Source organism: Ornithorhynchus anatinus, chromosome 2 (assembly GCF_004115215.2).
Source record: "Ornithorhynchus anatinus isolate Pmale09 chromosome 2, mOrnAna1.pri.v4, whole genome shotgun sequence".
Lineage (NCBI taxonomy): Eukaryota > Metazoa > Chordata > Mammalia > Monotremata > Ornithorhynchidae > Ornithorhynchus > Ornithorhynchus anatinus.
Window position 1 is genome coordinate 92917443 of NC_041729.1, and position 24515 is coordinate 92941957.

The following is a 24515-nucleotide window of genomic DNA, read 5'->3' on the forward strand; positions in this document are numbered from 1 at the left end:
ATTAATTTTATAACTATTACTAATAATTAATAATATAAACATGATCACAATCACGATAATGCTCGTAATCATAATGCTAATAATGATGCTAAGAAGGCTAATAACAATGCTAATCCTAGTAATAATGTTAATAATGATAATAACACTGCCAATCATAATAATGCTATGAAGGATGTTAAGAATGTGAATATGCTAATAATGCTGACGCTAATAATAATGTTAATAACGATAATGACAACAATGCTCATGACAATAACGCTCAGAATGCTAATAATAATGCCAATGTCATTCAATAAATACTATTGAATGAATGAATGAATGTTAATAATAATAATGATACTAATAACAGTAATAACAACAATAACAACAATACTAATAATAATGACAACAACAATACTACTAATAATAGCAATACTGACAATAATGATAATGATAATAATAATAATAATAACAAATATGCGGAAGGGGCCCTGTTGCAGCCACGCCCCTTAGGTCGAGTCCCCGCCCCCGCAAGGGCCCTTAAAGGGGCGGGACGGGAGCGGCTGTCACTCAGCGCCTCCGACCAATAGGCGCGGGGCTGCGGCGCGCAGGCCCCGCCCCCGCGGCGGTGACGCACGCGCAGTGAGACGGGCCCCGCCCCGGCCCCGCGGTGGTGGCGCATGCGCGGCGAGGCGGGCCCCCGCCCCGACCCCGCGGCGGTGGCGCATGCGCGGTGAGTCGGGCCCCACCCCCGGCCCCGCGGGGGTGACGCATGCGCAGTGAGCCGCGCCCCGCCCCCGCCGCCAGCCGCTGCAGCAGAGCCGCCGGGGAGCAGCTGGGTGAGTGCAAGGGGAGCAGGACCGGCCTCCGGGCGGGATGCATCCACCTTCCCCCAAACGCTCAGCCGCGCCCCGGAGGCAGGGAGGCAGGGAAGCCAGCCTGGAGGCGGCGGGCCTAAAGGAGGAGGGAGTGTGGATGGCAAGGTGGCCACCCTGGGGTGGGGGTGGGGGGCAGAGCCCTTCAAAGAGCAGGGACTGTCTCTACCTGTTACCGATTTGCACATTCCCAGCGCTCAGTCCAGACCTCTGCACCTCGTCAGCGCTCAATCAATGCTATTGCATGAATCAAGAGGTGGCATCATCAGAGAGGGAGGGGATGCATTCATTCAATAGTATTGATTGAGCGCTGACGAGGTGCAGAGCACTGCGCTAAGCGCTTGGAATGGACGGTTCAGCAACAGAGACCAGTCCTTGCCCCATCGACAGGCAAGGACAGTCTAATCGGGGGAAGCAGACGGACAAAAACAATAGCTTTAAGCTGTCGGTGCCCGCCTCCTTCTTTTCCTGCCTGCTAAACTGGGAGCCCGGGGTTGGGCCCCATTGGCCAGGCCAAGCGCTTAGCCCAGTGCTCTGCACCCACTGAGGGCCCAAGCAGTGCCATCGAATGAATGAATGAGTAGTGCCCGGTTAAGGGTCAGAGAGGCAGAGGATTCATTCGATAGTATTTATGGAGCGCTGACTAGGTGCAGAGCACTGGACTAAGCGCTTGGAATGGGCAATTGGGCAACAGAGACAATCCCTGCCCATTCATTCATTTAATAGTATTTAGTGAGCGCTGACTATGTGCAGAGCACTGGACTAAGCGCTTGGAATGGGCAATTGGGCAACAGAGATAATCCCTGCCCATTCATTCAATAGTATTTAGTGAGCACTGACTATGTGCAGAGCACTGCACTAAGCGCTTGGAATGGGCAATTGGGCAACAGAGACAATCCCTGCCCATTCATTCAATAGTATTTATTGAGCGCTTACTATGTGCAGAGCACTGCACTAAGCGCTTGGAATGGGCAATTGGGCAACAGAGACAATCCCTGCCCATTCATTCAATAGTATTTAGTGAGCACTGACTATGTGCAGAGCACTGCACTAAGCGCTTGGAATGGGCAATTGGGCAACAGAGACAATCCCTACCCATTCATTCAATAGTATTTATTGAGTGCTTACTATGTGCAGAGCACTGGACTAAGCGCTTGGAATGGGCAATTGGGTGACAGAGACAATCCCTGCCCATTCATTCATTTAATAGTATTTATTGAGCGCTGACTATGTGCAGAGCACTGGACTAAGCGCTTGGAATGGGCAATTGGGCAACAGAGATAATCCCTACCCATTCATTCAATAGTATTTATTGAGCGCTTACTATGTGCAGAGCACTGCACTAAGCGCTTGGAATGGGCAATTGGGCAACAGAGACAATCCCTGCCCATTCATTCAATAGTATTTAGTGAGCACTGACTATGTGCAGAGCACTGCACTAAGCGCTTGGAATGGGCAATTGGGCAACAGATTGGGCAACAGATAGAGACCATCCCTGCCCATTGACGGGCTCACAGTCTAATTGGGGGAGACAGACAAAAACAAGATAAATTAATCCGGGGGCCTGCCCAGCCCACCCTGGCTGCCTAGGGGGAACAATGGAGAATGGTCTTTTATTCATTCAATTCATTCAGTAGTATTTATTGAGTGCTTACTATGTGCAGAGCACTGTACTGAGCGCTTGGAATGTACAATTCGGCAACAGATAGAGACAATCCCCGCCCATTGACAGGCTTACAGTCTAATAGGGGGAGAAGGACAAAAACAATAGCAATAAATAGAATCAAGGGGATGTACATCTCATTAACAAATAGGGTAATAAAAATATATACAAATGAGCAAATGACCACAGTGCTGGGGGGGAGGGGAAAGGAGAGGGGGAGGAGCAGGGGGAAAGAGGGCTTAGCTGAGGGGAGGTGAAGGGGGAGCAGAGGAAAAAGGGGAGCTCAGTCTGGGAAGGCCTCTTGGAGGAGGTGAGCTCTCAGTAGAACTTTGAAGAGGGGAAGAAAGTTTGGCGGAGGTGAGGAGGGAGGGCATTCCAGGGCAGCGGGAGTCTTTGGGAGAGGTCAGCGTCTTCCAGACGTTTTCTGGTTTCCCTTTCCCAGCTCGTTTGGCCTTATGCTGATTTCCTGCAAGTATAGGAACTGAAAATTAAAAAAAAAACCATAAGTAGCATGCGTGTCTGCTCTGCGCGCTGACCACCTGGGCAGGAAAGCCCCAGGCACCCAGATGGTTCATTGCCTTTGATTCGAAAAGGCTTTGGGAGGGCGATGATAAATGCTATGTGGTTGGAATAAAAAACTAAACCTTTTTTTAAAAAAAACAAACAAAACAGCAGATGACCCTTCTAAACTCCCTTCCCTCTTCACTTCCCTTAATTTCACTCCATCAGATGATTTGGGTGTCTTTCCCCATGAGGCTATCTTATCGACAGCTGTATAGCAGAGAGATATTTTATTGCACTGGGCTATAATACTAATGCAGAATGCCATTCCTCATGTGGTTGTCAATCCATCGGTGGTATTTGGTCACATACTGTGTGCAGAACTAAGTGTTTGGGAAATCACAGTACAGCAGAGTTGGTAGACCCCATCCCTGCCCACCAGCAGTTTAGCCCTTCATATCTGACCATCTCTCCCCCCCCACCCTTCAATGCCTCAGTAAAATCACATCTCCAAGAGGCCTTCCCCGACTAAGCCTTCATTTCCTCTTCTCCTTCTGCGTCACCCTTTCATTTGGATTTGCACCCTTTTCACCCCATCCTCATCCCCACAGGACTTAGGTAAATATTCATAATTTACTTGTTTATCTGCCCCTCTAGACTATAAACTTGTGGGCAGGAAATGTGCCTACCAATTCTGTAGTACACTCCCAAGCGCTTCGTACGGTACCCTGCACACAGTAAGCACTCAGTAAATACTATTCATTATATTACAAAAAATGTTCAGGCCGTGTTTCCTCTCTTTTTAAGACCCTTCAGTGGTTGCCATTCCACCTCATTGAACAGAAACTCCTCACCATTGGCTTTAAAGCACGCAATCAACTTGCCCCATCCTACCTCACCTTGCTACTCTCCTACTACACCCCAGCCCGTACACTTCGCTCCTCTAACGCTAACCTCACTGTACCTTGATCTTGTCTCTCTGCCAACCTCTCACCCATGTCCTGCTCCTGGCCAGGAATGACCTCCCTCCTCAAATCTCATTACTCTCCCCTATCAAAGCCTTATTGAAGACCTCCAAGAGGCCTTCCCTGACTAAGCCTTCCCTTTCTTTTTCTCCCACTCCCATCTGTTTCGTCCTGACTTGCTTCCTTTATTTATTCCCCTTCCCGGCCTCTGTAATTTATTTATATTAATGTCTTCCCCTCTAGTCTGTAAGTTCGCTGTGGGCAGGGAATGTGTCTTTTTATTGTTATATTCTCCCAAGTGTTTAGTACAGTGCTCTGTTTACAGTAAGTGCTCAATATGATTGAATGATCGATGATTGGGGTGATAGTCATTAAAAGAATTGGGGATGGGGAAATAAAAGAATATTTACGTAAGTGCAGTGGAGCTGGGATGCTTAAGGGGTACACAGCCAAATGCATAGTTGACACAAAAGGGAATGTGGATAAGGGAAATAAAGGGTTTAGTCTGGGAAGGCCTCTTGGAGGAGTTGTGATTTGAGAGTGGTTTGAAGGTGAGGAGAGTGGTAAATTGTCACATGTGAAAGGGGAGGAAGTTCCAGGCCTGAGGGAGAATATGACCAAGAGGTTGGTGTTGGGATTGTCGAGATCAAGGTACAGAGTGTAGATTGGTGTTAGAAGAGTGGAGTCTACCAGTTGGGTTGTAGTAAGAAATCAGTGAGGCTAGGTAGGCGGGAGATAGCTAATGGAGTGTTGAAGGCCGACAGTAAGGAGTTTCTGTTTAATGCGGAGATGGCTGGGCAACCATTGGAGGTGTTTGAGAAGTGGGGAGATAGGGACTGAATGTTTTTTTCTCAGAAAAAATGATCCAGCCATCAAAGTTAAGCATGGACTGGAGAGGGGAGAGACAGGAGGCCAGAGGTCGGTGAGAAGGCTGATGCAGTAGTCAGTAGTAGGGAAGAGATGAATGCTTAGATTAGCGTGGGAACAGTTTGGATGAAGAGGAATGGGCAGATTCTAGATGTTTTGAAGGTAGAATTGACAAGATTTGGTGATGGATTGAATTTGAGGGTGGAAAGAGGGATGAGTTGAGGAAACATCCAAGTACAGATATCCTGGAGGCAGGAGGAAATGTGAGCCTGCAGAGAAGGAGAAACTTGGGAATCATCCACATAAAGACAATTAGTTGAAGCTGTGGAAGTGAAATGAGTTCTCCAAGGGAATGGGTATAGATGGAAAATAAGAGGGGACCCAAAACTGAGCCTTGAGGGCCTACCACAGTTGGGGGGTGGAAGGCAGAGGAGGAGCTTGTGAAAGAGACTGAGAAGGAGCAGCCAGAGGAATAGGAAGAGAACCAGGAGAGGACAGTTCCATGACGCCAAGGTTTCCAGGAGAAGGGAGTGTTTTAAATATGAACATTGCAAAGGCTGTTTGAGAGAATTTGTGAAAGACTTCTGGATTACAGATAAAGAGTCCTTTCCAGTGTTCTTTAGTTTTACTGTGTATCAATTCTATCTGAGGCCTGGGTCAGGTCCGAGCAAAGACTGTTGATAGTGGTAAGTCATGTGTGCCTTGTGATATGGCTACAGGCTGCTTTGAGAAGCCATTTTCAGACTTGTGACTAGTTGAAATTTATTCAGGGATTTCCCAGAAGTTAATACAATAGTGTATTAACTCACCCCGACACCTGCTAGCTCTTCCTTCAAATGTTTCCTTACCTTCTTGGACTTCCACCCCATAAAGTCCCCCAAAGTTTAGGCTTAGAGTCACACACGTTCACAGTGTTTAAGCCCCAAACACTGGACGGGTAGGAGAAATGATTTGGGGAAGTTTTTAAAGTCCATGAGATTCAAATTAATTTTAAAATGATCAGAAAAAGAATTTTCCTTTAAGAGTAATTAAAATGGAACAGGATTCTGCCCAAGGGTAAAATCTGAGTGTCACGTGTTAGCTTTCAGAGTCATTTCATATAATCCGTAATTGTTTCCATGTAATAGCCACCCTCATTGTAGATAAAGGAAATTCATGGTTGCATCTGAATTCTGTCTCAAATATAGAGACCCATTCTTGTCTTCCCTATCTGCCGAGGCTGTGTGGCCCTTTCACCCCACAAAGAAAAGTTGGGGCTTTTATTCCAGTGTCCAAGCAGAAGGCAAAACTATCCAGTTATCTCCTCAATGCTCAAGGTAGACTAAAAAGCGAATCTGAACTGGAACTGAAACTCTGGAACAGTGTAAAATAGGGCAACTGAAAATGGAGTTCACTACTGTAGTGTAGCTGTCTCAGTGATTTGAAAGCAGAATTGCTCAGAATATCCTTTGCCACCTTTTTTACATGCCCTTCCGTATTAATCTCTTTGTATCTTCCTGTTGATGTTTATTCAGTGACTTGAGACAGACTCACTCTCTGAGCTCCTGAAAGAGATTTTCAAGGAAGGCAAAGCCCACACTTGTAAATCAACATATTTTAGAAAAATCACTTCAAGGCTGTTACTTTGTCAGGATACTTGGAAGTGAAAAATCTAAAGGGTCTAAGTGTATTTCTCCTATCTGAAGTGTTGGTACACTTTATCCTAAGTGTCCTCTTACTTGCAATGTTTTTCTAAAAGTCCCTTTAAATTGTAAATTATTTTGACTTTCAGGTGCCCAGAACTCATAGTGGTGCTACAGATTTCACTGACATTTAAAAAAGTATTGGGCACTGGGCCTGGGGAGTGCAATAAATCACCTTAAAACCAAGTCCCGAAAATTCAGCTGTTGACAAATTTCAGTCTTGCTTATTGCTACAACTGGAAACAGGCAGCCCCCAACACAGACAGACTTTCTTAGGCATAGAGTTAGGGCTAGAGTTATTATAATGGACCCAACCAACTCAATAGTCTGTCTCTGACAATGACGTGGAAAAACCTTTGGAGGATGGGTCCAGTGATTGCCCTCCAACCCCCATCTTTGTGGATACCCTTCCCTTCTTTCTCCTCCTCTGGGACAGATGGCCGGAAGATTCATTTATTCATTCAATCGTATTTACTGAGCGCTTACTGTGTGCAGAGCACTGTACTAAGCTCTTGAGAAGTACAGTTTGGCAGCGGATAGACACAATCCCTACCCAACAAAGGGCTCATAGTCTAGAAGATGATCAGGTTCAGTGGAAAGAGCCCGGGCTTGGGAGTCAGAGGTTATGGGATTGAATTCCGCCTCTGCCACTTGTCAGCTGTGTAACTGTGGGCAAGTCACTTAACTTCTCTGTGCCTCAGTTACCTCATCTGTAAAATGGGGATTAACTGTGAGCCTCACGTGGGACAACCTGATTACCATGTATCCACCCCAGCGCTTAGAACAGTGCTCTGCACATAGTAAGTGCTTAACAAATACCAACATTTATCATTATTATTATCAGGGGGATGATCAGCAGCATGTACACAAGCATAAACTGAAGAGCTTTAGTACTCGAATCTAGAGAGATGGAGGCCGAGAAGGGGTTGTGATTGAAGTTTACCGAACCACCTTAGGTGTAGATAGAGTAGATGCAGAATCGTTGGCCAAATCTCACAAAACCAGGATGAGGCTCACCCACTGAAGCTTGAAGGTGGTAGAATCAAACTGAGTAAGGGAAAAACTTCTTGACATAATAGATGGAGAACATATGGACTAATACAGTGCCTGGCACATAGTAAGTGCTTAAAAAAATACTGTCATTATTATTGCCACAGGAAGCTCTGCAGGCCTGAAAATAGCAGAGGATCAAGAAAAATAAATTCTGATGGTACCAGAGGGAAATCTGGGGGATGTTAGATGGACCATATCTCACTTAGTGTGAAGCAGTATGGCCTAGTGGAAAGAGCACAGGCCTGGAAGTCAGGACCTGGGTTCTAATTCCAGTTCTGCCATGCATCTGCTGAATGACCTTGAGAGAGTCAGTTAACTTCTCTGTGCCTCAGTTCCATCATCTACAAAATGAGGATTCAATACCCATTCTCCCTTACATTCACTGAGTTGTATTGAGTGCTTACTGTGTGCAGAGCACTGGAAGCAGCATGGCTCAGTGGAAGGAGCCTGGGTTTCGGAGTCAGAGGTCATGGGTTCGATTCCTGGCTCTGCCACTTGTCAGCTGTGTGACTTTGGGCAAGTCACTTAACTTCTCTGTGCCTCAGTTACCTCATCTGTAAAATGGGGATAAACTGTGAGCCTCACGTGGGACAACCTGATTACCCTCTATCTACCCCAGTGCTTAGACCAGTGCTCTGCACATAGTAAGCGCTTAACAAATACCAACATTATTATTATTACTAAGTGCTTGGGAGAGTACAATAACAATAAACTGGCACATTCCCTGCCCACTCCTACTTAAGTTGTGAGCTCCATGTGGGACCTGATTATTTTGTATCTACCCTAGTGCTTGATACAGTACTTTGCAAGTAATAAGTGCATAACAAATACCACAGTTATTATTATGAAAATATAAGTCAAGAAGGGCAACCCTCACACTGTTCTCCAAGCAGGCTGCCTCGTGGGCAGGGAACACTTCAAGAGATCAGTTGGATTGTACTTACCCAAGCGCTTAATAAATATCATTAATTGATTTAGTCTTTGTTCCTTTCCCAGTCTTTTTCTCTCTTTCCCTCCCTGCTATTCTCCTTCCCACTCCCAACTGCCTCTCTTTTTTTTCCTCCTTTCTTCCCTCCCCTCTCCCATTCCTTAGGACTTCTCTTCCCCTTCCTCCTCTCCTTTCTTGCTGATCAGCTGATGGTTTAGTCAGCTGAGCTATGAGCTGCCCCACCCTAGTGTGGAATTGAGCAGCCCAGCTGCTGCAAACTTCTGCGGCCAAGGGAGCAGGGGAAGCGGTGGGTGCTGCCATCCTCCAGCGGCGATTCATTCAATAGTATTTATTGAGCGCTTACTATGTGCAGAGAACTGTACTAAGCGCTTGGAATGTACAAATCGGTAACAGATAGAGACAGTCCCTGCCCTTTGACGGGCTTACAGTCTAATCGGGGGCGACAGACAAAAACAATAACAATAAATAGAATCGAGGGGATGAGCATCTCATTAAAACAATAGCAAATAAATAGAATCAAGGTGATGTACATCTCATTAACAAAATAAATAGGGTAATGAAAATATATACAGTTGGGATGAGTATAGTGCTGAGGGGAGGGGAAGGGAGACGGGGAGGAGCAGAGGGAAAGGGGGGAAAAGAGGGCTTAGCTGAGGAGAGGTGAAGGGGGGTAGAGGGGGAGCAGAGGGAAAAGGGGAGCTCAGTCTGGGAAGGCCTCTTGGAGGAGTTGAGCTGTAAGTAGGGTTTTGAAGAGGGGAAGAGAATTAGTTTGGCGGAGGCGAGGAGGGAGGGCGTTCCAGGACCGCGGGAGGACGTGGCCCAGGGGTCGACGGTGGGAAAGGCGAGAACGGGGGACGGTGAGGAGGTGGGCGGCAGAGGAGCAGAGCGTGTGGGGTGGGCAGTGGAAAAAGAGAAGGGAGGAGAGGTAGGAGGTGGCAAGGTGATGGAGACCCTTGAAGCCTAGGGTGATCTGAAAGTGGGAGCTGGAAGAGCACTAGATTGATTCATTCAGTAGTATTTATTGAGTGCTTACTATGTGCAGAGCACTGTACTAAGCACTTGGAGTGTACAATTCAGCAGCAGATAAAGACAATCCCTGCCCAATAGCGGGCTCACAGTCTAAACGATACAAGTGTGTGCAAGCTCTCATGGATTAACATAGGCACAAACCTCCCTTCCCTGAGCATTGGATTTAGTTTGAGTGACACTGTAAGGTCCCACTGTTCAGAGGCTCTGAGCAGTGTGGCTCAGTGGAAAGAGCCTGGGCTTCGGAGTCAGAGGTCATGAGTTCGACTCCCGGCTCTGTCACTTGTCAGCTGTGTGACTGTGGGCAAGTGACTTAACTTCTCTGTGCCTCAATTACCTCATCTGTAAAATGGGGATTAACTGTGAGCCTCACGTGGATCAACCTGATTACCCTGTATCTACCCCAGCGCCTAGAACAGCGTTCTGCACATAGTAAGCGCTTAACAAATACAAATACCAACAGCCAGTTATATAATTATTATTATTATTATTATGGTAGTTAAGTGCTCACTGGGGGCCAGGTACTGTACTAAGTGCTGGGGGTGGATGCAAGCAAATTGGGTTGGACACAGTCCCTGTCCCACATGGGGCTCACAGTCTCAATCCCCATTTTACAGAGGAGGTAGCTGAGGCCCAGAGAAGTAAAGTGACTTGCCTAAGGTCACACAGCAGATAGGTGGTGGAGCCGGGATTAGAACCCATGACCTCCTAACTCTCAGGCCCGTGCTCTATCCATTATGCCATGCTGCTTCATGCCAGCCCAGGAGTTCCAGTAACACACATATTCTTAAATTGAGGGAGTAATGGACTTAGGGGTTGACGCAATCCTTTTAGAGCCTTGATTGATTACCTTTACTCAATTTTCATGTCAAGTAATTTGGTAACATTTTCCCAAACAAAAATCAGACTGTATCTGATGTTAGTACAAGGCATGGAGTTTTGGGCGTTCAGAAGAGAAATGTACAGTGCCTGGCACACTAGTAAGCACCTAACAAATACCATAAAAAAGTAGAAGAAGAATGAACGAGGCTGAGAAGTAGCATGGCCTAGTGGATTGAGCACAGGCCTGAGAGTCAGATGGATCTGCATTCTAATTCCGACTCAGTCACTTGCCTGCTGTGTGACCTCGAGCAAGTCACTTAACTTCTCTGTGCCTCAGTTCCTTCATCTGTAAGACTGTGAGCCCCTTGTGGGACATGGGCTGTGTCCAAACTGATCAGCTTGTGCTTAGTTGCGTGCCTGTGACACATAGTAAGTATTTATCAAATACTATTTAGAAAAAAAAGTCACATCAGCCTTATAAGTTGATCTTTTTAGAGAGGAGTTAGGAAATGGAAAATGTAGATGGTAGCAATGCTGAAGACTTTGTGGCCCAGGGTTGGTGTGCAAGTTCTTCTCCTTTCTTACCCTTTTTCTCCCACCTTTGATCCTGAGGCACTCCAGAGACTAGACTCTGTTTTGGGGGTGAATCTCTGGCCTGGGGCACTCATCAGTACTGTTCAATGCACCATTTCTTTAATGTTCGGAGTAGAGAGAGGCTCCCAGCGGGCACACTGCTGCTTTTAAATTGATTGGTGAATTCTGGGTCGCTGGCTTCAATCGAGTGAATTTAGTGGAGATGCTGACTGGTTGTCAAACTACTGTTCTCAATCAATGGTATTTATTGAGTGCTTTACCATTTGCAGAGCACTCTATTAAGCACTTGGGAGAGAACAGTACAACAGAGCTGAAAGATACGTTCCCTGCCCACACCAAGCCTACCGTCTAGAAAGGGTGTAAATAAATAAATTATGGGTGTAAATATAAATAAATAAATTATGGACATGGACGAAAGTGCCATGGGCCTGAGGGTGGGGTTAAATATCAAACTGTCCAAAGGGTACAGATCCAAGTACATAGACACCCAGAAGGGAGAGGGAGTTGGGAAAAAGAGGCCTTAATTGGGGAAGGCCTGTTGGTGGAGATGTGACCTTAATAGGGCTTTGAAGGTAGAGAGAATGGTGTCTTGCATAAACAGAAGGGGAAGGAGTTCCAGGACAGAGGGAGGATGTGGGAAAGAGTTCTGTGATGAGATAGAAGAAATTGTGTGAGGAACTTTTGGCTGCCCAGTGGCAGATGGACCAGGAAGCCAGTGGCCGGGGAAGCACGGGGAAGGAGCAGCAGGTGTGACTGAGAAACCCAGGGTGGCTTCCTTCCCTCATGCTGCCATCCTCTTCCTCAGGCCCCCACCCTCCCTCCTTCCTGTCACCTTCCACGATTTGAAAGAGCTTTTGACTAGTATGTAAAATGAAATGAGGAAGTAAAATTGGGCTTCCTACTCTGCCTCTCTGACCTTGTGGACCAAGTCTATTGTTTTGAAGTGAATTTTTATGAAAAAAGAAAATCTATTTTGGGCCCAGCTCTCTCCAGGGACAGTATAATTTTGACTCCCATCCTAACATTAGCAGAGATGACGTTGTGGCGATGAAACGTACATGTTTAGAGCCAAGTTCCCCCAGGCTTACCTTAGCATCTTTTCTGGGTTCCCTGACCTAGGCTGTCTGCCTGATTGCCCAGGAGTAGGGCTGACTTCTTTTCCTTCCATTCATTCACTCAATCATATTTTTTAAGCGCTTACTGTGTACAAAGCACTGTACTAAGTCCTTGGGAGAGTACAGTACAACAGTAAGTCACATTCCCTGCCCACAATGAGCTTACAGTCTCTGTATGGTGTAGAGGAGCAGCATGGTGTAGTGGTAGAACGCAGGCCTGGGAGTCAGAAGGTCATGGGTTCCAGGCTCTGCCATCTGCTATGTGACCTTGAGCAAGTCACTTCTCTTTGTGCCTCAGTTACCTCATCTTAAAATGGGGATTGATCCTGTGAACCCCAGGTGGGACAAGGACTGCATCCAACCTAATTGGACGCAGCGTGGCTCAGTGGAAAGAGCCTGGGCTTCGGAGTCGGAGGTCATGGGTTCAACTCCCGGCTCCGCCACTTGTCAGCTGTGTGACTGTGGGCAAGTCACTTAACTTCTCTGTGCCTCAGTTACCTCATCTGTAAAATGGGGATAAACTGTGAGCCTCACGTGGAACAACCTGATTACCCTGTATCTCCCCCAGCACTTAGAACAGTGCTTTGCACATATTCATTCAATAGTATTTATTGAGCGCTTACTATGTGCAGAGCACTGTACTAAGCGCTTGGGATGAACAAGTCGGCAACAGATAGAGACAGTCCCTGCCGTTTGACGGGCTTACAGTCTAATCGGGGGAGACGGACAGACAAGAACAATGGCAATAAACAGCGTCAAGGGGTAGAACATCTCCTAAAAACAATGGCAACTAAATAGAATCAAGGCGATGTACAATTCATTAACAAAATAAATAGGGTAACGAAAATATAGTAAGTCCTTAACAAACAACATTATTAATTTGCTTGTATCCACCCCAACGCTTAGTACAGAGCCTGGCACATAATAAGCACTTAACAAATACCATAATTATTATTATTTTTATTATTAGAGTGGGGGAGACAGACATCAATACAAATAAAATTATAGATATGTACATAAGTGCTGTGGAGCTGGGAGGGGGGAAGAGCAAAGGGAGCAAGTCAGAGTGATGCAGAAGGGAGTGGGAGATGAGGAAAAGTGGGGCTAAATTTAGGACGGCCTCTTTAAGGAGATGTGCCTTCAATAAGGCCTTGAATTGGAAGGGAGTAATTGGCAGATTTGAGGAGGGACGGCCTTCCAGGTCAGAGACAGAATCAGGGCTAAGGTTTGGTGGGGAGACAGGAGAGATAGAGGCACAGTGAGAAGGTTAGCACTAGAGGAGCAAGGTGTGTGGGCTGGGTCATAGAAGGAGGGAAGCAAGGTAAAGTAGGAGGGAACAAGGTGGTAAAATGCTTTAAAGCCACTGGTTAGGAGTTTTATTGCCATTGTTCTTGTCTGCCTGTCTCCCCCGATTAGACTGTAAGCCCGTCAAAGGGCAGGGACTGTCTCTATCTGTTGCCGACTTGTACATTCCAAGTGCTTAGTGCAATGGTCTGCACATAGTAAGCGCTCAGTAAATGAATGAATGAGTTTTTGTTTGGTGTGGAGGTGGATGGGCAACCACTGGAGTTTTTTGATTAGCTGGGTGATGTGTCCTGAATATTTCTGTAGAAAAATGATCTGGGTTGCGGAGTGAAGTGTGGACTGGAGTGGAGAGAGACAGGAGGCTGAGAGACTGATGCAGCAAGGAGGCTGATGCAGTAATCCAAGTGGGGGTAGGATGAGTGACTGTATTAATATGGTAGCACTTTGGATGTTATGACCAAAATACTACCACTGGGTGAATTCCAGCTGGTATGTATATACATCCTCCTCCCCTGTACGAAATTATGCCTGAAAGCACAAGTAGTGTTTCCCTGCCTATATCTTTGGTTTGCTAATGAATGAGATAACGGTAGTACTATGGAGAAGTGGCAGATAGTGTAACCTAAAAATATGACCATCTAGGCCACTTGTCTGTTGTGTGACCTTGGGCAAGTCACTTCACTTCTCGGTGCCTCAGTTATTTCATCTGTAAAATGGGGATTAAGATTGTGGGCCATGGATTGTGTTCAGTCTGATTAGTTTATATCTACCCCAGTGCTTAGTGCAGTGCTTGGCTGGTGATAAGCACTTAACAAATACGATTTAAAAACAAAATGCTTTCACATTGGTTTTACCAGTTCTAGCCTCTGCTGGTTCTTGGGTTGATAAGTTTGTTAGGTTGGTTAGTAATGGTATTTAGTACTTTCCATGTGGCAAAGACTGGGCTACATATTAGGGTAAAAACAAAGTAATCAGATCAGACACAGTCCCTGACCTTTAATAATAATAATGTTGGTATTTGTTAAGCACTTACTTTGTGCAGAACACTGTTCTAAGCGCTGGGGGAGATACAGGGTAACCAGGTTGTCCCTCACGAGGCTCACAGTAATCCCTATTTTACAGATGAGGTAACTGAGGCACAGAGAAGTGAAGTGACTTGCCCACAGTCACACAGCTGACAAGTGGTAGAGCTAGGATTCGAACCCATGACCTCTGACTCCAAAGCCCGGGCTCTTTTCACTTAGCCACGCATGATCTAAGAGGTAGAGAGAGACCAGATCTATTATTCCCACGTTACAGATGAAGAAACGGAGGCCCAGAGAGGTTAAGTGGCTTGCCCGTGGTAACACAGCAGGGCAGTGGCAGAGCCAGAATGAGTGCCTGAATCTTCCATATGCCAGCTCCGTGCCCTTTCCACCCGAGCCTCGCTGTCCCCTCGCCGCCTCCCTAAAGCTGCTCCTGAATGGCCCTGTTCTGCCCACTGGGCACTGCAGCAGACCCAGCCTTCGTGATTCTTAACTTTCCTTTCGGACTCTCCTTTCCTTTCAGGAGAGCACCAGGGAGGACGTCCTGCAGGTCCACTCCGTGACAGCTGATGAGATTGGTGACTGAGAGGAGCCACCATGTCCTACACCGCGGGATTCGGGGGCGACCCTGCCCAGCTGGCTCAGCGCATCTCTTCCAACATTCAGAAGATCACACAGTGCTGTGAGTTGCAGAGTGGCCCATTTGTCTTTTTTGAAGAAACTTTTTTAAATGCTCTCATAACTTTTCTGCCAACTTTGAGCCTCACTTTACAAGAATAATAATGATGGTATTTGTTAAGTGCTTACTATGTGCCAAGCACTGATCTAAGCACTGGGGTAGATACAAGCTAATGAGGTTGTCCCACATGGGACTCACAGTCTTAATCCCCAGTTCATTCATTCATGCATTCATTCAGTAGTATTTATTGAGTGCTTACTATATGCAGAGCACTGTACTAATCGCTTGGACTGTACAATTCGGCAATGGGTAGAGACGATCCCTGCCCAATAATGGGCTCACAGTCTAAAAGGGGGAGGCAGGCAGCAAAGCAAAACAGAACAAAACAAAACAAGCAGTCTAGCACAGATATCATCAAGATAAATAGAATCAAAGAGATATACACATTTTACAGATGAGGGAACTGAGGCACAGAGAAGTTAAGTGACTTGCCCAAAGTGATACAGCTGACAAGTGGCGGATTGGGATTAGAACCCACAACCAATGACTCCCAAGCCCATGCGCTTGCCACTAAGCCACGCTGCTTCTCATGATGACGATGGTTTTGTTGTGCATTAAGTGCTTACTTTGAGCTAAGCTCTGGGGTGGATAGAATATAAGTGGATCTGACACAGCCCTTATTTCACATGGGATTTACGGTTTAAGGGGCAGGTGGGGAGGAGCAGGAGAACAAAGTAGAAGAATGAGATGGGGCAGGCTTGAATTTTGCAAGAATTTCAGACTTAGCCTTTTTCATTTTAGGACTAAAGTTGTTAATATCTTGTTTGTTACAATGGAGCGATTTGATGTTTCAACGTCGCCTTTCTGGCAGGGATGAGACTGGAAGGAGCCATTTCTCAGTGGCAGAATCTTTCTAGATGGCAGTCTGGGAGCCTGGCAAGGGTCGGCTCATAGTACTATCTAGTGGCTGACATCAATCAATAGTATTTCATTAGTGGTATGTATTGAGTGCTTACTGTGGGTAGAGCACTGCAGTAAGCTCTTGATAAAGTACAGTACATCCAAGTTGGTAGACATATTCCCTGCCCACAGCAGTCTTACCGTCTAGAAGAGGAGACAGACATCAGTCATAGGATCTTGCCCAGTACGAGCCTGGTCCCCAGACCTAGGTACATTGTAACCCGATGCTGTCTCGATTATGAGATGATGATCCCATCACCTAAAATGTGCAGCAGGCCCCAGGCTTTGGAGTCAGAGGTCAAGGGTTCGAATCCCGGCTCGGCCACTTGTCAGCTGTGTGACTTTGGGCAAGTCACTTAACTTCTCGTGCCTCAGTTACCTCATCTGTAAAATGAGGATTGAGACTGTGAGCCCCACGTGGGACAACCTGATTCCCCTGTGTCTACCCCAGCACTTAGAACAGTGCTCGGCACATGGTAAGCGCTTAATAAATACCAACATTATTATTATTATTATTAGCTATGGCTGCTCCTGAGTAATTAAGACTAAGAGTCTTGATAAGGTGGAGGGAGTCACCTTGTGATGGGGTCAAACATAGGAGATCTTAAAGAGTGCTGGGGAAGGGATTGTGAACCAAAATGTCTAACTGCCTGTGGGGAAAAGTGGCTGATAGGTCTTGAAGGAACCTTTGGGATTATCCATTCTAAATCCATGGCTTTGAAGTCTTTTTTTCCCTACTGCGCTGTTCAGCTTCTCCTATATTGGTAACATGGCTGACTTCCCAGAGACATGGCGGATCCTGGAAGGTGTTTTATAATCGGAGGTGACAGTCCATTTTTGTGATGCCCACTAGCTGAAACCCATTCAAACCCAGGAAGGATGAGGAGCAGGTGCAGGAGAGACCAGAGAGCATTGTTCAGTGGGAGTAAATTTCCTGGTTTCAGGAGGTTAGGAAGCAGGAAATCCAGCCTGGGAGGAGGAAGGGGGAAATATATTGAAGTTAGGGTGTCTTCAGAAGGGGGTTACAGGAAGGGGTGCCCAGAGAGGGGGGGGATAGGGAGCATCTCTGCTGGTATATGGCCAGATGCTAGATTGACCCCAGCTGAGAGCAGGTGATCTTTGGATGGCCAAGCTAAATATCAGAGTGAAGAGGGACATTCTCAGGTGAGGGAAGGAGAGGGCATATAAATAGAAGAGGAAACAATGGGGTCAAAATCTAAAGTCCCCAACGGAAACACACACATCCTTTTTCTCTTCACAGTACATACAGCCCTGTCATTTTCATCTTCACTCTCTTTCAGTTTCCCATCGTTCTTTTACCCCTTTGTCCCACTTCTCCACTCTGGCCTTTCTTAGCTTTTTATGTTCACCGTTTTTCTTCTGCCTCCGGTCTCTGGGAGTCTGTCTCCATCTGATTCCCATGCCCCCACCGTCCCCTCAGAGGGTAGAATAGGTGGAGGGCAGAAATGATTGTAGACATTAGCCATGGTCCCAGAGCTTCTTGTGCTGCCAAAATGGGGTCAGGGAGCCCTTGTTTCCCCTTTACCCAAAGCCCCTTTCTGTGTGGGAAGAGAATAAGAGGGAGAGTCTTAGAACAGTGCTTGGCACGTAGTAAGCGCTTAACAAATACCATAAAAAAAAAGTCAGTGCCTGGTACAGAGGGGATTTTCATGGAGATAGGAGTGTACGTGACCAGTAGTGACCAACAAGTCTAAATTGGGGGAGCAGGGACATAGACTGTGGGCATCCTTCCATCTGTATTAATTGTGATCTGCTGCGTGGTGTGGATGTTGAACTTTGGGGCCCATGCTTGTCATAAGGGCTGCAGACCGGTCCTCTCAGCTGTCAGTAGTCCAGGTGGGTCAGTGGCTAGAGTCTCTCTTCCCAAACATCATGAAACTTAAGCTGGATCACCGTCATCCTCGCAAAAATCATGGCATGGCCATAATTGTCCTCCCACCGACTACCTAATCTTCATCGGAAGCCTCAGAAGTGACACTTCTTGGTGTAGTGTCATTTCTCGGACAGTCCGTTTCTTCGCACGGAGGCCCAGAAAATCTTGCTGCAGTACATTAGGCGGTCCCTGCCGCACACCCACATCTTCTGTGCACAGCCTCATTGCCATGAATGTAACCAAATTAGAGGTAAAAATATGAAATGAAAGTTCTCATTTCTGCATTTCATTTTCACGTGATTTCTCCCTTACTGGAATCTGTGTCTGTTTACGGTGTATCCGTCCTGGGTGTCAGCAGAGGTACCGACAGCGGGAGCAGGTCACTTCCTGGAAGTTCAGGAGCCGGGCTTTTGGATTCAGGGGAGCAGAGCGACCCCTTTGGAAGTGTAAGAGGCTGTTGTCCTTAGTGGCGATCCAGGCCCTGGACCGCCTGTCAACAACATTTGAGTCTTCAGTGGGGTCAGGGCACTGCACTGTGAAGAGGTACAGGGGAAGGAGAAGGCACAATCCCTGTTTGCTCTTCAGCAAGCTTACAGTCTAGTGGGAAAATGGAGCAACTCATGGATATGTGAGGTATATTTTACACAAGTGTCCTTTGGTGTCTAAAACCACTACTGCTTCCTGTGTACTCACTGGCTTCAAGGGCTGATGAGAGACTGTAGGTCCCTCTGTGCTGTTTCCTCCCGAAGCCTGGCCATTAGTCTTCAGCCGCCATTTTCAGTTCTACAACCCTTTGAAGTCTTAGCCTCTGAGGCTCACGTTTGTCCCGAAGCCTTGGCCCATGGGAGACTGCATTACCCCTCTAAGAGGTAAAGCTCCCCTGGCAGTAAAGCTCCTTTTGGACAGAGATTGTGTCTACCAACTCTGCTATATTGTACGAATGAATGAATGGTGTTTGGTAAATACTTGCCATAATAATGATGGCATTTGTTAAGCGCTTACTATGTGCAAAGCACTGTTCTAAGTGCTGGGGGTGGATACAAGGTGATCAGTTTGTCCCACGTTTGCTCACAGTCCTAATCCCCATTTTACAGATGAGGTAACTGAGGCACAGAGAAGTTAAGTGACTTGCCCAAAGTCACACAGCTGACAAGCGGCAGAGCCTGGATTAGAAACCATGACCTTTGACTCCCAAACCCGTGCTCTTTCCACTGAGCTACGCTACTTAATATGTGCCAAGCACTGTTCAAGCACTGGGGTAGGTACAAGTTAATCAGGTTGGACATGTTCCCTGTCCCACATGGAGCTCACACTTTTAATCCTCATTTTACAGATGAGGTAACTGAGGCCCAGGGAAGTTATGTGACTCGCTCAAGGTCACACAGCAGACATGTGGCACATCCAGGATTAGAACCCAGGTCCTTCTGACTCCCAGGCCTATGCTGTATCCAGTAAGCCATGCTGCTTTGCAGCGATAATCCCTGTTTTACAGGGAGAGGGGTAACTGAGGCACAGAAAAGTGAAGGGAGTTGCCCAACGTCACACAGCAGATGAATGGCAGAGTTCAAATTAGAACACAGGTCTTCTGATTCCCAGGCCTGGGCTCTTTCCATTAGGCTACGTTGCTTCTCATAGCAGCAGTAGCAGCATCACGGGTGTCCTGCTGACCCCCAGTTTCAGCCTGTGCCCTGCCCATGGGATTGCCTTGCTACACATTTCACTTGAGCTATAATGAATTGGCCACATTTCAGGATTTTGTTATTGACCGGACTCCATTTTATCTGTCAGCAGTAGAGTGATCTAAAAGAGAACGCTAAGGATGTGTAAATCCTAATAGATAAGGAAGAACAAAGAAAGTGTGGATAAGAGTGAGGGCACCAGCCTTCCTAGAGCCAGGTGATATCACACAAGAGCTAGGGAAATTAAATTCTGGAGGAGGAAGGAGAAAATTGGATGATTTGGAGGGTGTGACCTAGCCTGGTTTAGGGAGCAGTGAGTATGAATCTGGTATGGGTTTAACCCTAGAATCTTTTGTCTGTCTACGTGTGTACTTGTGGGTACAGGGAGGGGTCAGTGGGAAAATCCTATTACCATTACTGGGATTTCTGACACATAATGGGTAATTTGAAACAGGAGGAGGGGGAAGAGATGTAATCAGTGATCCAGGACTCCTTGGGAAGGTACTACTACAAAGTTAATATAGGTTCACTTGATTTCAAAACCAAACACCAAAAACCTGAAAATAGCATGCATCTCCAAAGGACATCCATATATCCAGCCACTTGGACTCCCACTTCATCCCCTTGGGTGTCCAGAAATGGAGAGACTTTCATTTTAAATGGCATTTCTAATGTTATAGATTGAGTTTGCTGCCTTCCTTTTTAACAGGCCGTGGGAACCATAGCATAAAGTGAGTGACTTCCCTATTACCCTATTTATTTTGTTAGTGAAATGTACATCGCCTTGATTCTATTTAGTTGCCATTGTTTTTAGGAGATGTTCTTCCCCTTGACTCTATTTATTGCCATTGTTCTTGTCTGTCTGTCTCCCCCGCATTAGACTGTAAGCCCGTCAAACGTCAGGGACTGTCTCTATCCGTTGCTGACTTGTTCATTCCAAGCGCTTAGTACAGTGCTCTGCACATAGTAAGCGCTCAATAAATACTATTGAATGAACTTCTGTATTTGAGAGTCAGGAGGAAACCTCCTTTACCTTTCACTTCTCATTTATAATCTTTTTCCTGGCTTTTCCCACATTCTGTTCCTTTGAAATGAAATTACTTTCTGGTTCATCTGTACTTGGTTTGACATGAGACGGGTCACTTTTTTTTATGGTGTCTGTTAAGCGCTTATTATGTGCCAGGCACTGTACTAGGGACTGGGATAGGTACAACATAATCAGATTGAATATAGCCCATGCCCCACATGGGATTTATGGCTTTAATCTCCATTTTACAATTGAGGTACTGTGGCATAGAGAAGTTAAGTGACCAGAAAAGCAGCATGGCCTAGTGGATAGATCATGGGCCTGGAAATCAGAAGAACCTGGGTTCTAATCCCAGCTCTGCCACTCGTTAACTCTGTGACCTTGTGCAAGTCACTTCACTTTTCTATGTTACCTCATCTGTAAAATGGAGGCTAATACTGTGAGCCCCATGTGGGACATGGACTGTGTCCAACTGATTAGCTTTGACCCTAGCGCTTAGTATAGTGCCTGGCCCATTAACAAATGCAATATTTTTTTAAAAAAATGACTTGCTCAAGGTCACAAAGCAGACAAATGGTGGAGGTGGGATTAGGACCCTGGTCCTCTGACTCCCAGGCCTATGCTCCTTCTGCTAGGCCACGGTGCTTCCCATAGGTTTTTCTAGAGTGAGCCAGTTCCTGAAGATTAATGGTCCATTAAGTATTGTTATTGGGGATGGTAATAATAATAATAATTATGGTATTTGTTAAGTGCTTACTATGTGCCAAGCACTGTTCTAAGCACTGGGGTAAATACAAGGTAATCAGATTGTCCCACATGGGGCTCACAATCTCGAGCCCCATTTTATAGATGAGGTAGCTGAGGCACAGAGAAGTTCAGTGACAAGAAGTCAGAGTGGCTGCCCTGTTGACCTGGGGTTTGCATCGGGGTGGTAACGGGTTGCAGAGGGAAAATGGCAGTTTTTTCCCAAAGAGCTGGTACCCCGTCAGCTTTCCCTCTCCATTTGTCTCCCCCCCCCCCCCCCCGCCCTGTTTATAGAATCCCCAGGGATATGGGGAAGCAGCCCAGATTTTTGGTTGTTCCCTACCACTGATTGGTGTTGGAACTAAGAGCTTCCCAAATGTCACTGTTTTTCAGCAGGTGGTCCCTGTTCCTGAATCATTTATGCATTTCTAGAGTGTTTGCTTTCCAGGGTAACTGTTTCCTTGGTTTACTTTAAGCAATTATTTCATTCATTCATTCATTCAATCATATTTATTGAGCACTTACTGTGTACAGACCACTGTACTAAGCGGTTGGAAAGTACAATTCAACAACAGATAGAGACAATCCCTACTCAACAATGGACTCACAGTCTAGAAGGAAAAGACTCCTTTACTGTCCCAGTTTTCTATTTCTCTAAGGAGTGTTTTAGTTTTCCACGCAGGGTGGTTTTTTTATGTTTTTTTTTAATGTGTTTATGTGCTTACTATGCGCCAGGCACTGTACTCAGCACTGGGATAGATACAGATTTATCAGGTTGGATATAGTCAATTTCCCACATGGTGCTCACAGTCTTAATCCCCATTTAACAGATGAGGTAACTGAGACACAGTGAAGTTATTTGCCTAAGGTCACACATCAGATTTGTGGCAGAGTCCGGATTAGAACCCAAGTCCTCTGACTCCCAGGCCCATGCTCTTTTCCTTTAGGCTACTCCCTTTCCCTTACTGCAGTGTTTTCGTTCTGTGGATAAAGAAGACTAACTCTACCGTAGAAATGGTTGGAATATACCTGTGCGTCTTACACATCAGTAAAATAGACATATTATTCTTCACCATCCTCCTTTTAGAAAGTACAAGGTGGGATTCCAAGTTGTTTTCTTACACCTTTATCTTGAATGTGGACTCTAATGAACTCAGTGGCATTTGGGTGCTTACTTTATTCAGAGCACTGTACTACACCTATTAAAGTTATTTGTTAAGTGCCTATGTGCTAGGCACTGTACTAAGCACTGAAGTAGATGCAAACTTGCCAGGTTGGGCCCAGTCCATGTCCCACATAGGACTCCCAGTCTTAATCCCCATTTTTCAGATGAGGTAAGTGAGGCGCAGAGAGATGACATGACTTGCCCAAGGTCACACAGAAAGGAAGTGGCAGAGCCAAGATTAGAACCTAAGTTCTGTGACTCCCAAGCCCACACTCTTTCCACTAGGTACTTGCTGGAGAGTACATTACAATAGAATTGGTAGACAAGATCCCTGTTCTCAAGGAATTTGCAATCTTGTGGAGGAGACAGACTTTAAAATAATGTATACATACAGGAAGGGGTAGACTATCAGAATATGTACATAACTGCTGTGCGGTTGGGGTGAATGTCAAAGTGTTTAAGGGTTGCAAACGTAAGCGCGTAGATGATGCAGAGGGAGCCAACTTGGGTGGGGAAGCGAGGTCTTAGGGAAGGCCTCTTGGAGGAGATATGACTTTAGTGGGGCTTTTAAGATAGGAGAGAGGGAATTCGAGGCTAGAGGGAAGACGTCAGCAAGGGGTCGGTGATGAGACAGATGAACTCAAGGTATTACAGTGAATAGGTTGATGTTAGAGGAGTGGGGTGTATGGGCTGGGTTGTGAAGTCAGGTAAGAGGTGAGAACTGATTGAGTGCATTTGATATGTAGTGACATGGCCAACCATTGGAAGAATTTGAGGAGTAGGGAGATTGGCCTGAATATATTTTTTAGAAGAGTGATCCGGGCAGCAGAATCAAATATGGACTGGAGAGGGGAGAGATAGGGAGGGCAGCGAGAAGGCTGATGCAATAACAGAGGCAGAGTATGGCAAGTGCTTAAGATAATAATAACAATGTTGGTATTTGTTAAGCGCTTACTATGTTGTGCCAAGCACTGGGGTAGATACAGGGTAATCAGGTTGTCCCAAGTGAGGCTCACAGTCTGAATCCCCAATTTACTGATGCGGGAACTGAGGCCCAGAGAAGTTAAGTGACTTGCCCAAGATCACACAGCTAACAAGCAGCAGAGCCGGGATTCGAACCCATGACCTCTGACTCCCAAGCCCGGGCTCTTTCCACTAAACCACGATAGCATGGTAGTAGTTTGGGTAGAGCAGAAGGGATAGATTCTTGCTCTTAAGAGGACTGGAAAGTAATTTATCGGAATATGAGTTCACTTCCTATGAAATACAAATTTTGTACCTGAAATTAACCCAGTTAATTCTCAGCTACTAAGAGCATCAGATTTCTTTATGGTATTTGCTAAGCGCTTACTATGTGCCAGGCATTGTTCTAAACACTGGGGTAGATACAAGGTAATCAGGTTGGACACAGTCCATGTCCCACACGGAGCTCACAGCCTTAATCTCCATTTAACAGATGGGGAACTGAGGCACAGAGAAGTTAAGCTACTTGCACAAGGTCACACAGCAGACAAGTGGCAGAGTCAGGATTAGAACCTATGTCCTTCCGACTCCCAGGCCTGTGCTGTATCCATTAGGCCATACTGCCTCTAGTGGACCATCCCTTCCCCCAGCCTGAACCTATCCCAAATGTCCGGGTGCAGGGCCACCCTCTGAGTATCCCCCCCCACCTTCCCCAGAAAGCCTGGGAGAGCCCCTGGGCCTGTTAAAGCCTTTCAGTATGGAGGAGGGCTGATTATAAACCATCTGGGCTGGAAGTTTTGATTTTACTTCTGTTGCACTTTCATTCATTCATTCATTCAATAGTATTTATTGAGCGCTTACTATGTGCAGAGCACTGTACTAAGCACTTGGAATGTACAGTTCGGCAACAGATAGAGACAATCCCTGCCCAATGACGGGCTCACAGTCTAATCGGGGGAGACAGACGGACAAAAACAAGACAA

The 24515-nt window shown here is 46.2% G+C and overlaps 1 protein-coding gene across 1 annotated transcript in view; it reads left to right on the forward strand.

The window, feature by feature from the left end:
* The first annotated feature begins 733 nt into the window (after positions 1-733).
* Positions 734-24515, forward strand: part of STX7 (syntaxin 7) — a 53924-nt gene continuing 30142 nt past the window's right edge. The window contains exons 1-2 of the mRNA XM_001506371.4: positions 734-818; positions 14945-15103. Of these exons, the coding sequence (XP_001506421.1) occupies positions 15019-15103 (85 nt within the window). The 5' untranslated portion in view covers positions 734-818; positions 14945-15018. The remainder of the gene's footprint in view (positions 819-14944; positions 15104-24515) is intronic.